We start from the raw sequence: 15,989 nt of genomic DNA on the forward strand, positions 1-15,989 counted from the left end.
CTGTTGGCATTGTTATCTTTGATATCATTATTTATGTCGTTTCATGTATATTGTTTTCATGATTGATCCTCTATTGTCTGTTGGCATTGTTATCTTTGATATTAATTAAACTCACAGGTTGTTGACTTATTGATTTTTTTCCCACCACAAAAACTAATACAAATTTCTTTTAAAAAAACTCATTTTTCTATCACCATAAGTCAATAATTCCTTTTGTCTAAAAGTCATTTTGATGATCAAAATGAAATCCCAAACATCCTTTAAAGATTGATCAAAATATATGTAATCTGTATTTTGTGCCAACCATTTTTTTTAATTGGTCATTAGATTAGCAACGTATTCTTAATATTTCAGGATACTTTTTTTGTAATATCCTGTTTCGAGAAGTTTCTTATTTTCGGGATTGTGGACAATGAATGGATTAAGTAAAGGTATTAGGCTTCAAGGGAATGTGGTTTAGACCTTATTGGATGATGACAATGTTCGATAAGTGATTAGAACCTCGATTTGTGTCCTGGAGTCAAAGGGTAAAATGAGAAAAATGATGTTTTAGATTTCTTTCATAAATTATGGTTTTTAGTTCAACATGTGTTAAGCTAAAATTAACTAGATATAAATATGAGGCTCGTCAATACATTTCTGTGGATATAAAGATAGCCGAAAACAGAGTTGAAACGAATAAGTTATGACTGTTTGAAGTTAGAGTGAAATTGGGTGAAAACCCGCTCTCACGAGGTGAGAAGTAATTCTCACGGTGTGAGAAGTGCTCACAAAGTGAGAATATATTCTCATGACATGAGAAGTGTGCATCCCAAACACCATGAAAATTTTATGGTTTTCAAGGTATTTAAAGGTAAGGATTCATGTTTTAGGGTATTTTCTTAGCCTCCATCATATCTAGAACCTCTTGCGAGAAACCCTAGCCTCCATTTTCAAGATTTGACCCTCCCCTCTCCTCTGTCATCTAATTTTTAGAATTTTTGGTGGTTTTGGAGCAATGTTTTCATACAAGATTGATCCTTAAAGCTTGACAATTGGAGATCTCAGCTTTCATCTACCTTCTAGACCTTCGTAAGCACTACAAGAATACTGATCTATAGCGACGACACCTATCCCGACGACTCAAGTCGTCGCTACAAGTCCACCTTTGCCGACGACAAGTCGTCGCCACACGTTTTGCCAACTTTGACCAAAATCCTTTGACACGGATATCTGTGCCGACGACATGTCGTCGCTACAAGTCTGGCGGGAACGACCAAATTCTTTGCGGTATACTGAAAAACTATGCCGATGACACGTCGTCGGTATAGGCATCGAGAAATCTATTTTCCAATTATTTATATTCCATGGTCCAGTATATCAGAACGACGTAGTTTTACGGAATCTATACCGATGACATGTCGTCGGCAGGCCATGTGGCGATCCGCGTGAAAACCCTATACCGACAACTGGTCGTCGACACAAAATTTTCATTTTTAATTTTTTTTTTTGTTTCAGCAAAAAACGAAACGGCATCGTTTATCAAGACCCTATACCGACGACATGTCGTCGACATAGGGGTTTACCCAAACAGACCGCAGTCTGTCTTTCATTTGCACGCAGCGACGCAAAAGTTATACCCTCTTCAGCCTTTCCCACCGACGGAAATCAAATTAAAGCTTCCAAACCGACGATTAGCACCAGGTAACATCTTTTGTACTCAGATTTCTTTCTTTATTGCTATGTGGTCAAGGTTTTTACCCCTAATTTGGGTTTTTTTTTGTGTTTATAGTTGTTCATCGGTTTTGTTGCACCACCGTCCGCCTTCCACAATCTTTAGCCTTCCCCACCGACGAGTCCACCTTTGTCCAACTTCTCTCCTTCACTGCCACATCATGTAAGTATTCAGTTGGTTTTTCAGTTTTTTTTTCCTGATTTGGTGTATTTCCGGTGACCACCACCGGAGGATCCCATCAAATTTGACAATTGGAATCCGGCCATGTAACATACACGTTTTGAAATCGTGTTTTAAGTAAATAATATTATGAAATATTATGTGATATTGAGTATTGAGTTCTAACAGATAGTTTTTACTAGAAATAAGGTAAAACTATGTATAGAATCACTCGGAAAATATTGGAAGTCTTATGAGATTCCAATTAAAAGTTAAAATATCGAAATTTAACGAAAATATAAAATTTGAAATAAGTAAAATTTTATTATTGAAAGTTGTAGATAATCTCGTTAGAAACATTTAGGCGAAAACCTCATCGAAATCCGAGTTATAACGAAGAAGTTATGACCAATCGAAGATCCGCGACAAAACCAGCACGGTGCCGAATGACGTAAAAAGTGAGTTTTTGATAAACTACTTTTTAGCCTTAGTGATCTAAATGAAAGTCGTAGTATTCGTTAAACCGAGAATTTTGATAAAAAGAATGCCAAAATCTGACTTCGTATGAGGAAGTTATGATTTTTCTAAGTTTCAGCTTAACAGTAGACAGCTAAAAACTCGAATTTTAGATCGAGTGATTTTTAGCCGACACAACCTAAACGAGAATCGAAGGTCTCGTCAATAGTAGTACAACGGTAAAAAGTCTGACGAAAACGGACGTCGGATGAAGAAGTTATGAATTTTTAACGGATTTTTCTGTCCCGGTCTGTTAAAAATAATAATATTAAAAATAAAGTCAAAATTAGCCGACGAAGTCTAAACGAAAATCGTAGAGCATAATTTTCCCTACACGTGCATATAAAGAACGTCAAAAATGGAGCCCGTATGTGAAAGTTATGAATTTTAGAAGGATTGGGTGCAATTTTCGAAAAAATTTGCATGGATTGGAGCTGGTCACGTGATCCTCGCATGCTTACCTCGTGCCCGACTCGCGTGTCGCATGCTGATTCGACCGAGGGTGTGGTCCAATGATCTTCTGACGCGCATCGCTACTGACTGCCCCGTGTCCGAAGTGCTGGACCAATCCGAAGCCGGCACGCAGCCTTCTCGCATCCGAGCCTCGCCCAAGCTGCCACCTGTTCCGAACCTCGCAGCCACCAACCCTCTCCCCTCGCTTCGGATCCAAGGCTCGCACCTATATAAGGGGTGCGAGACCTCCCGGGTAAATGTTAGAAAATTGGCAAATTTCACCCCTAAACTTATATTTCTTCTACTTCCACTTCCCCCGAAGCCCCGGTATTAATTCCAACGCCCGAAACACGCCCCAAAATTCCCGAGAAGCCCGAAAAATTTATCTTTTCGGTTTCGAAGCCCAACCCTCGCAGGGCCCGGTTTTCAAGAAAACTCCCGGTTTTCAACGAAGGAAGTCATATTTAGAGCCGAAGTGCTGCCCAAATTACTATTTTAACCCCCGGTTATTTCACGGTGAGTTTAATATATAGGAACAATTGTATGTTATGTGTTATATATGCTATGTGCTTTTCCATGTTATCATCTCGTGTTATTATTTCTGCTATTTTTATAGCAAGGTTATACCTCTGACCACGAAGTGTATGACATAGGCATCACTTGGGTATTGGTATGTACCGTTGACCATGAAGTGTATGGCATAGTCATCACTTTGGCTTCGGCAGTATGCTAAGATAAGGTTGAAAGCCTGAATATTCTAGCAAAATGATATTCCTGAGTATTTTCTGTGCCACTTGTGCTGAAACTTTATTGATTGTATATCAAGTATGGAAATTGTTATGTCTCACTGATTGATATGGAAATCTTTTCACATTATGCCTTTGTTGTTCCTTGTTCCTCTTTGCTTCTGCCATATTGAAGTATATATATGGCATAACGTTATATTGTATCTATTATTGAACTCACTAAGCGTCACTGCTTACCCCTCTCAATGTTTAACTAATTTGCAGGAGATAAGCTTCCAGTATAGTTGTATACTGATAGAAGATTTTTGAATAGTTTGAAACTATTGTATTGAAGAAGATTTTCGAATAGTTTGAAACTATTGTATTTTGCACTCCCATATGTATAAATCTATAGAATCCTAGGAAGTTATGTAATATATATAACACTTTGAAATAGTTGGTTTGTATCCAGTAGTTTGTAATCACTTTATCAATATAAAATATTGTTTTTATGAATATGCATGTAGCATGTTTCGGAGTAAAAATTGTCAAGTATGAAAGTGTGGGTCTTTCAATCATGGTATCAGAGCAGTGGTTTAAGTGAACTAAATTCCACGTATTGGTATTTAGACTTAAACTATTGGAAGTTCAATATATGAACTTAATCATTGTAAGTATAGGGATACAAACCATAGGAAATATTTAAGTAAAAGTATTAGGTAAGGATAAACCCTAATATATTCTAAAATACAATGTTACTCCATATTGTAGAGCAATGGGTGAACAGGTTAGTAGCCATACCCCTGAGGTTGGTGGAGGTCCTCAACCTGAGGAAGTGAATACTCCAGTATCTCTTCGTGAGGAACGACTCTTGGGTAAACTTACTGGTGTTATTCGACAGACTCTCGAAGAACACAAAAAGAATGGTGATAAAGGAAAAGAGAAAGCCACTGGAGAATCTTCAAAAGGGAGGTGAAGCGTCCCTCGTTCAAAGATTTCAAGAGTAGTGGTGCTACAGAGTTTTCTGGTGTTCTTAATCCCATTGTTGTTCTTACTTGGATCCAGAACACAGAGAAAATGTTTCGTATCTCTCATGTGGATAATCAAGACAAAGCTAACTATGCTTCTGTAATGCTTATCGGAGAAGCATTGGTCTGGTGGGAAGCAACATATGAAGCTCTCAACGAGTATGACCAGGAGAATATATCCTAGGAGAGGTTCAAAACTCGTTTGTTAGGGAAGTATTGTCCTCTAGATATGAGGAGGAGATTGGAGAAGGAATTCCTCGAGCTTAAACAAGGAGGAATGACTGTGAATGAGTATGAAACTCAGTTCAATCAAAAAGCACGGTTTGCTGTAAAGTATATTCCAACTGAAGATGAGAAAATTCAGTTATTCTTAGAGGGACTACGACATGAAATCCATGATTTTGTAGCCAATCGGGATGTTCTGTCGTTTGATAAAGCTGTTGAGTATGCTCAAAGGCGTGAGCATGACTTAGAGATACGTGGTGCCACTCTTAGTGTTCCCAAACATCCACGTACTGAAAGGACTGCTCCTGCTTCCCCTAGTCCACCAACTCAATCCGTTCGATCTGAACCTAGCAAGCAAGTACAATCTCAGAGTGCTTTTCGTGGCCGCGGCAGGTCACAATCTTTTTCTCTTCAGTCGCCAGCTTGTCGAAATTGTGGAAAGAATCATCCGGGCGAATGCAAAATAGAGGAAGGATCTGTGGTCTGTTATGGATGTGGAGAAATAGGCCACAAGAGGCCCGTATGTCCAATGAAAGGTGTTACATGCTTTGCATGTGGTGTTACTGGCCACAGGAAGCGTTTCTGCCCTACTCTTACTAGTCAAAGGGTGGGGAGTCAAGCTTCTGTTCAACAACCGGCGAGAAGTCAAGCCTCTGTTCAACAATCAAAGGGTACTCCAACTAAAAAGGAGGAGGTTCCAAAAGCTAAGGGCCGCGCATTCCAGATTACCTCAGAGGAGGCACGCAAGGACCCGAATGTTGTGACGAGTACATTTCTTGTTAACTCTAGACCTGCTCACATCTTATTTGATTTTGGCGCCTCAGATTCTTTTGTGTCTTATGAATTTGCGCATTCCTTTCAAATTGCTTGCTATGTACTCGTGCAACCATTTCACGTAGATACTGCTGGAAATATATCATTACTTGCCGATAAAGTCTATAGGAATTGTGCTATAGAAATTGAAGACTACAACTTTCTTGCTAATTTAATTCCTATCTCCTTGCCCAACTTTGACATTATTCTCGGCATGGATTGGTTGTCAAAGAACCACGCTGAACTCTTGTGCTATGAAAAGATAGTACGTATTCCCATTGAAGGGGAGAATCCTATCTATGTCTATGGTGAACAAGGAACCTTAAAAATAATATCTTTCCTCAAAGCTCGTAAATTCATATCGAAAGGGTGTTCTATCTATCTGGCCTACACAGTCGATGTCTCAAAAGAGGAGAAGAAAACGGTGAATGATGTTCCCATTGCTAAAGAATATCCAAATGTTTTTCCCGAAGAATTGCCTGGACTTCCTCCGGTTAGGCAAGTAGAATTCCGAATTGACCTTGTGCCTGGTGCTGCTCCGATTGCAAAGACTCCTTATCGTCTTGCGCCAGCTGAGATGAAAGAAATGATGATCCAACTGCAGGAACTACTTGACAAAGGTTTCATTCGACCGAGTACCTCTCCCTGGGGTGCTCCGGTACTGTTTTTCAAGAAGAAAGATGGATCGATGCAGATGTGCATTGATTATCGTGAGCTGAATAAAGTGCCTATCAAGAACAAGTACCCACTACCTCGCATCGACGATTTGTTCGATCAACTTCAGGGTGTTAGCTATTTCTCAAAGATTGATCTAAGATCTGGCTATCATCAGTTGAAAGTTCATGAGCAGGATGTACCGAAGACTGCTTTTCGTACTCGATATGGGCATTATGAATTCCTTGTCATGCCGTTTGGTTTAACAAATGCTCCTGCTGTATTCATGGATATGATGAATCGGGTATGCCGCCCAATGCTCGATAAATCTGTCATCGTATTAATTGACGATATTCTAATCTATTCCAAGTCTGAAGCTGATCATGCCATTCATATTCGTGCGGTATTAGAACTTCTTCGAAAGGAGAAACTATATGCTAAATTCTCGAAATGTGAATTTTGGCTTCGTCAAGTTCAATTTCTCGACCATGTGATTTCTAGTGACGGTGTATCCGTAGATCCTACCAAAATCGAAGCCATTCAAAATTGGGAAGTGCCCCGTAATGCTTCCGAAATTCGTAGTTTTTTGGGTCTCGCAGGATATTACCGGAGATTCATTAAAGACTTTTCTCGTATAGCCGTACCTCTCACGAGTCTTACACGAAAGGAAGTGACGTTCGAATGAGGTGAAGCCCAAGAAAAAGCTTTCTCGACTTTAAAAGATCTTTTGACTCATGCTCCAATCTTATCACTTCCAGAAGGTGATGATGATTTCTCCGTATATAGCGATGCTTCAAGATTGGGACTTGGTTGTGTGTTGATGCAACGTGGTAAAGTGATAGCCTATGCCTCAAGACAACTGAAAGATTATGAGAAGAATTATCCCACCCATGATCTCGAACTCGCTGCGGTGGTATTTGCCCTAAAACTTTGGAGACATTACCTTTTCGGTACAAAATGTCAATTGTATACCGACCATAAGAGTCTCAAGTACATATTCAGTCAGCAAACTTTGAATATGAGACAACAACGAGCCATGGAGCTGATCAAAGACTATGACTGTGAAATCCTGTATCATCCTAGAAAGGCTAATGTAGTTGCCGATGCACTTAGCAGAAAGGTTTATCGTAATAGTATGTGTTATGCTATTACTCACACTACAGTAAAGTTCACTATTCTGGATGAACTAGAGAAATGGCAAGAAGAGGCCCTAAAGCCAGAGAATGTGAAGAAAGAAGGGATGATACATTATAATGATGCTTTACTTGATGATCCACGAGGATTAAAGGTATTCAAGAATCGGCTATGGATTCCAAAGATTGGTGGATTAAGAAAGAAGATTTTAGATGAAGCCCATAAGTCTAAACTGTCAATACATCCTGGTACAAGTAAAATGTACTATGATGTAAGAGCTGATTATTGGTGGCCTGGATTAAAGAGAGATATTGGAAGATATGTACAGGAATGCTTAGTATGCTTACAAGTCAAAACAGAGCACCAAAAGCCTTACGGAACCCCATAAAGTATTAGTGTTCCTGTATGAAAATGGGAAGAACTGTCCATGGATTTTATTTCCAAATTGCCAAAGACTGCTAGACAGCATGATAGCATTTAGGTAATCGTCGACCGCCTGACTAAAAGCGCTCATTTTCTTGCCATGCGTGAAACGGCTCCAATGGAGAAATACGCACAAGTATACTTGGATGAAATTGTTGCAAGACATGGTGTGCCACTAAAGATTATTTCCGATCGTGATACTCGATTCACTTCTCACTTTTGGGCGAGTATGCAACGTGAATTGGGATCTCGAGTTGCTCTCAGCACAGCTTATCATCCCCAGACAGATGGTCAGACGGAGAGAACAATCCAAACAATAGAAGATATGCTTCGTGCATGTGTCTTGGAGTTCGGTGGTAACTAGGATAAATACTTACCTCTTGTCGAATTCTCGTATAATAACAGTTACCACGCTTCAATCAAAATGCCACCATATGAGGCATTATATGGTCGCAAGTGTCGTACTCCATTATGTTGGCGTGAAATAGGATAGAAAACCCTTGGAGGCCCTAAATGATTCAAGACAGCACCGACAAGATTCAAATTGTACGAGAAAGAATGAACGCCGCCCAGGATCGACAAAAGTCCGATACGGAAAAGAGGAGGCGACCAATAGAATTCCAGGTGGGTGATTTCATAATGTTGAAGGTATCCCCATGGAAAGGTCTTATGCGATTTGGAAAGAAAGGAAAACTAAGTCCTAGATTTGTTGGTCCTTTCAAAATCCTCCAGAAGATTGCTAAACAAGCATACCGCTTGGAATTGCCTGAAGATTTGGCAGGTATTCATGATGTCTTTCATGTGAGTTATCTGCGCAAATGCTTAAGCATGTATGATGAAGCAGTTCCATTATCCGAGGTGAAACTGGATAATAAGTTAACTTATGTAGAAGAGCCTGAAGAAATCGTAAACGAAAGAACGACTAAGCTACGTAATAAAGAAGTAGAGTTGGTGCTTGTCAAGTGGAAACACCATCGAGGCCCGAACTATACTTAGGAGAATAAGAATGAGATAAGTGCGAAATATCCCCATTTATTTTAATCGATGTAATTTCGGGGACGAAATTCTCAAAAGGAGGAGGTATTTGTAACATACACGTTTTGAAATCGTGTTTTAAGTAAATAATATTACGAAATATTATGTGATATTGAGTATTGAGTTCTAACAGATAGTTTTTACTAGAAATAAGGTAAAACTATGTATAGAATCACTCGAAAAATATTGGAAGTCTTATGAGATTCCAATTAAAAGTTAAAATATCGAAATTTAACGAAAATATAAAATTTGAAATAAGTAAAATTTTATTATTGAAAGTTGTAGATAATCTCGTTAGAAACATTTAGGCGAAAACCTCATTGAAATCCGAGTTATAACGAAGAAGTTATGACCAATCGAAGATCAGCGACAAAACCGGCACGGTGCCGAATGACGTAAAAAGTGAGTTTTTGATAAACTACTTTTTAGCCTTAGTGATCTAAATGAAAGTCGTAGTATTCGTTAAACCGAGAATTTTGATAAAAAGAACGCCAAAATCTGACTTCATATGAGGAAGTTATGATTTTTCTAAGTTTTAGCTTAGCAGTAGACAGCTAAAAACTCGAATTTTAGATAGAGTGATTTTTAGCCGACACAAACTAAACGAGAATCGAAGATCTCGTCAATAGTAGTACAACGGTAAAAAGTATGACAAAAACGGACGTCGGATGAAGAAGTTATGAAGTTTTAACGGCTTTTCCTGTCCCGGTCTGTTAAAAATAATAATATTAAAAATAAATTCAAAATTTGCCGACGATGTCTAAACAAAAGTCGTAGAGCATAATTTTCCCTACGTGTGCATATAAAGAACGTCAAAAACGGAGCCCGTATGCGAAAGTTATGGATTTTAGAAGGATTGGGGGCAATTTTCGAGAAAATTCGCATGGATTGTAGCTGGTCACGTGATCCTCGCATGCTTACCTCGTGCCCGACTCGCGTGTCGCATGCTGATTCGACCGAGGGTGTGGTTCACTGATCTTCCGACGTGCATCGCTGCTGACTGCCCCGTGTCCGAAGTGCTGGACCAATCCGAAGCCGGCACGCAGCCTTCTCGCATCCGAGCCTCGCCCAAGCTGCCACCTGTTCCAAACCTCGCAGCCACCTGTGCTCTCCCCCTCACTTCGGATCCGAGGCTCGCACCTATATAAGGGGTACGAGACCTCCCGGGTAAATGTTAGAAAATTGGCAAATTTCACCCCTAAACTTATATTTCTTCTACTTCCACTTCCCCCGAAGCCCCGGTATTAATTCTAACGCCCGAAACACGCCCCGAAATTCCTGAGAAGCTCGAAAAATTTATCTTTTCGGTTTCGAAGCGCAACCCTCGCAGGGCCCGAGTTTCAAGAAAACTCCCGGTTTTCAACGAAGGAAGTCATATTTAGAGCCGAAGTGCTGCCCAAATTACTATTTTAACCCCCGGTTATTTCACGATGAGTTTAATATATAGGAACAATTGTATGTTATGTGTTATATGTGCTATGTGCTTTTCCATGTTATCATCTCGTGTAATTATTTCTGCTATTTTTATAGAAAGGCTATACCTCTGACCACGAAGTGTATGACATAGGCATCACTTGGGTATTGGTATGTACCGTTGACCATGAAATGTATGACATATGCATCACTTTGGCTTCGGCAGTATGCTAAGATAAGGCTGTACGCCTGAACATTCTAGCAAAATGATATTCCTGAGTATTTTCTGTGCCACTTGTGCTGAAACTTTATTGATTGTATATCAAGTATGGAAATTGTTATGTCGCATTGATTGATATGGAAAGCTTTTCGCATTATGCCTTTGTTGTTCCTTGTTCCTCTTTGCTTCTGCCATATTGAAGTATATATATGGCATAACGTTATATTGTATCTATTATTGAACTCACTAAGCGTCACCGCTTACCCCTCTCAATGTTTAACTAATTTGCAGGAGATAAGCTTCCAATATAGTTGTATACTGATAGAAGATTTTTGAATAGTTTGAAACTATTGTATTGATAGAAGATTTTTGAATAGTTTGAAACTATTGTATTTTGCACTCCCATATGTAAAAATCTATAGAATCCTGGGAAGTTATGTAATATATATAACACTTTGAAATAGTTTGTTTGTATCCAGTAGTTTGTAATCACTTTATAAATATAAAATATTGTTTTTGTGAATATGCATGTAGCATGTTTCAGAGTAACAATTGTCAAGTATGAAAGTGTGGGTCTTTCAGGCCATCACAGCAAGAAGAAAGAAACAAGTTAGTTTTTTTTCTAGTTATTATTGTAATTGAAATTGTATATATGTATAAGTTTATATGAAATTGGAATGCTTGTATGATTATAGGATTATGTTGTTTGTTTGGTATGTGTATGATTGTGTTGTTTGTTTGGTATGTGTATGATTGTATTGTTTGTTTAGTATATGTATGTTTGTTTATTTAGGTTTATGTTAAATTGAAGTTGTATATATGTATAAAATGTTAATTTAATTGGTTAATGTTGTATGAAATTAAAATTGTGTTTAAAATATTATATGAAATTGAAATTTGTTTAGGTACATATGAAATTGAAATTGTATCTATACAATGTTAATTTACTTGTTTAGGTTTATATGAAATCAAATATTTTGTATGATTGTGAAATATGTATGATTATGCTATTTGTTTAGGTTGATATGAAATTTTATGTATAAATTGTAAAATATGTATGCTTGTGTTATTTGTTTAGTTTATTAGGTTGAGTTAAAATAGAATGCTTTAAAAGTACAATGCTATAATAAAACAAATATATATATATATATATATATATATATATATATATATATATATATATATATATATTAAAAGTACAATGCTATAATTGAAAAAAATAAGATGTATATATACTATAAATATGAAAGAGAAGTGAAAATAGAATGCTTTAAACAAACTAATAAAAGTACATTGCTATAAAAGTATATTGACATAGTTTTATGTAGGCTATACCGTTTATTAAGAACAAAGTTCATTAAGAAAATTTATAAAAATATTTAAACTAATAAAAGTATGTTTATTAAGAACAAAGTTTATTAAGTAAAATATATTTAAACTACACAGGTTATTAATAGCAATATACTTTTTTAGCTTGTTTATTAAATCATTGTATTTTCATTTGTATTTGGTAGTTATAACATAAAACAAAATAATAAAACTACGTTGCTATTAAAAGTACAATGCTATAATTGAAACAGTAATGACGATCGACAAGAGTTGGATTCGTGAAAACCGAACGTCCCTAAAATTCTTGGAAGGTCTTAAAAACTTTATGGAGATTGCTAGGAAACATGCTGACTCTGAAGACAAAGTGCGTTGTCCGTGCATAAAGTGTGTGAATATGTATCGACAGTTTTTGAGTACGGTTTATGCACACATACATGACCGTGGGTTTCTAAAATCGTATACTATATGGCATCATCACGGTGAGAAATGTCGTGTTTCGGATTTGGGCTACAATTCGACTCCAATAAACATTCCAACAACTAATGAGATGTTTGATGTAATTGATGATGTTATGGCGGAACAAAATACAAATAAAGAAAATACAGATGATGAAAGACGAGGCATGGACCCAGAATTTGATGCTTTGTTTGAGGAGCTCAATACCGAGTTATACCCTGATTGTGAGATGTCTTCTTTAAACTTTTTGGCAAAGTTGTTGCATATTAAAGTGATCAATAAATGGACAAATAGTTCGTTTGACCAACTTGTAAACTTGCTAAGAGTTGCTTTCCTGAAGAGCAAGATTCCAACTTCACATTATGAAGCTAAGAAGAAGTTAAGAAATATAGGGTTAGGATATCAATCCATCCATGCTTGCAAATATGATTGTGCTTTGTTTTGGAAGGACAATGATTCCATTCAAAATTGTCCGATTTGTAACGAGAGTAGATGGGTGGACACAACCACAAAGGGGAAGCGAGTACCACAAAAAGTGTTGCGGTACTTTCCTTTGACTCTAAGGCTTCGACGGATGTATAGTTCCAGATTCACAGCTAAAGATATGATTTGGCATAATACTGGACGATCAACGGATGGTATGATGCATCATCTAGTAGATGGGAAGTCATGGCAAGAATTTGATAAGAGATATCTAGAGTTTGCCAAAGAACCTAGAAATGTTCGTCTACGTTTAGCTGCTGATGGCTTTAATCCATTCAGCAACTTTAATAACAATTATAGTATTTGGCCGGTTATATTGACTACCTACAATACACCACCATGGATATGTATGAAAGAGTCTTCTTTCATGCTAACTTTGTTGATTCCTGGCCCTAGATCACCCGCAAAGGACATTGATGTTTACTTCAAGCCTTTGGTGGATGAGTTGAAAATGTTGTGGGCCGAAGGAGTCCAAACGAGAGATGCATCAACCAACAGTGTATTCAATATGTGTGTGATGTTCTTATGGACTATCAATGATTTCCCAGCACGTAGCAGTCTGTCTGGATGGAGTGGTCAAGGTTATTTAGCATGCCTTACTTGTAACGAAGACACATCTTCCATTTATGTGACCAACAAGATGTCTTATGTTGGTCACAGACGATTCTTGAATATAAACCATAGTTGAAGGGATAGTCTATTGTTTGATGGTCAACCTGAGACAAGACCGCGCCCTAGACGATTCAGTAATGCAACTATATTAAAGCAAGTAAATTGTCTCTTTGATCGAATTGCAGGGAAACATCCTGATTATGGGGGTAAAAAAAGAAAGCGCGATGATGAAAGAAAAAAGAGAGAGTTGTATTGGACGAAACGAAGTATCTTCTTTGAGCTTGAGTATTGGTCTTCCCTCGACCTAAAACACAATTTCGATGTTATGCATGTTTCAAAGAATGTGAATGAGAGTGTGTTGAATACTGTACTGATGAACGATAAAAGCAAAGACAAAAAAGAAGCAAAAATTGACTTGAAAAATATGGGCATTCGACCAGATCAATGGCCAAAAGAGAAAGTCACGAAGATGAAGAAACACAACAAGGAAGAAAAGAAGAAGAAAGAGATACTCCCACATGCTTCTTACTCTTTCAAACCAATTAATCGACAATGTTTCTGTCAATTCATTAAAGGAGTGAGACTACTTGATGGTTTTGGATCAAACTTTAAGAAGAAGGTTAATGATACTGAATCAAATTTGGTTGGGCTGAAGTCTCACGATCATCACGTCCTCATACAATGATTGCTACCTATAGGGGTTCGAGCATGTCTCCCACAAAATGTTTCAAGAACAATCACTGACCTGTGTACATTCTTTAAAAAACATTTGTGCACGGTCATTGGATGTTAACGACATGAGAAATGCTAGAACAGAAGTGGTGAAGATCTTATGCAATCTTGAGTTGATATATCCTCCAACATTTTTCGACATAAGGATTCATCTTATTCTTCATTTACCTGATGAAGCCATTCTTGGTGGGCTTGTACACATGATATGGATGTATCATTTTGAAAGATATATGAAAAAACTTAAAAATTATGTCATAAACAAAGCCAAACCAGAAGGTTCAATATCAGAGGGTTATGTTGCAGACGAAGCTTTGACATTTTGCTCTATGTATCTGGAGGGTATGCAAACTAAATTCAACCGTGCTGATAGAAATGATGATCCCGGCCTTCCAAAAAGGCAATTTTCTGTGTTCTCCTCACAATGTCGAACAATGTTGGCTAAGAAAATCGCTGAACTTTCTAAAGAGGCCAAAAACTCATTGCATTGGTTTGTACTAAACAATTGCGATGAGGAAGAGATGAGAAGCTACAAATTGTAAGTTTCTGATCTATTAACTACATTTTCGATAGTGTTATAATATATTTTAACTATTCTAATTGTTTTGTCCCATATTCAGTGAATTCAAATCAGAATTGCCTGAAAGTGATTTCAAAATGGAATTTCCTTCATGGTTCAAAGAAAAGGTAAGTATGTTATATATTTATAATGTAAAACTAATGTAAAACTAATTTATTACTTAAACATACAATCTTATATATTTATAATGTAAAACTAATATAAAACTAATTTATTACTTAAACATACAATCTTATATTTCCTTACAGATTTATTGTCTCCAAAAAGATATGCCTTCAGACTGTACTGACGAATTAAAGGCGTTGGCATATGGTCCGTAGCGTGCATATACTTACACTGCGTGCATAGTAAATGGTGTAAGATTTTCCATGAATAGTCGTGATCTCCGAAGCACTACTTAAAATAGTGGTGTTGTTACATTCGGAGAAGACGATACACCATTCTATGGTCAATTAGAGGAGATCATAGAGTTCCATTATTTATATGGTAAATCAGTTGTGATCTTTCGTGGTAAATGGTTCAATGTGTCATTACGTAATGGACGCTTAAAGACTATAAATAATATGGTTGTTATCAATACCAGTCATGAATGGTATGTCGGTAAAACATGGCATGATGATCAACAATACATCTTAGCCACACAAGCTAAAAAAGTATTTTATCTCCAAGATCCTACTCAAAACAATAACTGGAGAGTTGTGGAAGAGGTTCATCATCGAAAACTTTGGAATCATCCAAGTATCGGTGTCTTGAATGAGATAGATGTCGTGAACGACACTCAATCAACTGATTTTACCTTGGTTGTCGACTTAGGCACCTTGTTTATGTAGACGACTTTGGGTGAAGTTGGTGAATCAAGTGTGGTTGCTAGGAGGAATGTTTCTCCTACTATAAACGATGACAATTTCATTAATGATGACAATGACGATGGTGATACGTAATCTTCAGATGAAGAAATAAATAATAAAAATTATGACAGTGATGATGATGTTGTACATGTATATTGTTCTAGTGATGAATCTGATTGATGATATGTTATAGTTATTATATATATATATATATCCTTACTGCTTATAATATTTGTTAAATTTTCAAATGTTGCTTGTTTATAAGTAGCTTTATTATATATTTTGAATGTTTATAATATTTGTTAAACAAATGACAGAAGTCGCGAGGGGACATGGAGGAGACGGTGGGGATAGACCTCCACACGGGGTCGCACGCGGTGTACCATCGAGTTGCCAATCTTGCAAGTTACATGAAATTATTAAGTATTAGATATATTAAA

At 37.2% G+C, this 15,989-nt stretch overlaps 1 protein-coding gene across 1 annotated transcript; it reads left to right on the forward strand.

The window, feature by feature from the left end:
- Positions 1-12,094: 12,094 nt before the first annotated feature.
- Positions 12,095-14,077, forward strand: LOC145164912 (uncharacterized). The gene is made up of 2 exons (XM_079083570.1): positions 12,095-13,361; positions 13,578-14,077. The coding sequence occupies exons 1-2, from the start codon at positions 12,095-12,097 to the stop codon at positions 14,075-14,077; spliced, it is 1,767 nt and encodes a 588-aa protein (XP_078939696.1).
- Positions 14,078-15,989: the final 1,912 nt, after the last annotated feature.

The sequence above is a fragment of the Lactuca virosa genome, chromosome 3 (genome assembly GCF_052849685.1).
Source record: "Lactuca virosa cultivar CGN04683 chromosome 3, Lactuca_virosa_CGN04683_v6, whole genome shotgun sequence".
Lineage (NCBI taxonomy): Eukaryota > Viridiplantae > Streptophyta > Magnoliopsida > Asterales > Asteraceae > Lactuca > Lactuca virosa.

Coding starts and splice junctions, on each gene's coding strand:
- LOC145164912 (XM_079083570.1), top strand. CDS start 12,095: ATGACGATCGACAAGAGTTGGATTCGTGAAAACCGAACGTCCCTAAAA. Junction 13,362..13,577: donor GTCTGGATGGAGTGGTCAAG/GTTATTTAGCAT, acceptor ATCGAATTGCAG/GGAAACATCCTGATTATGGG.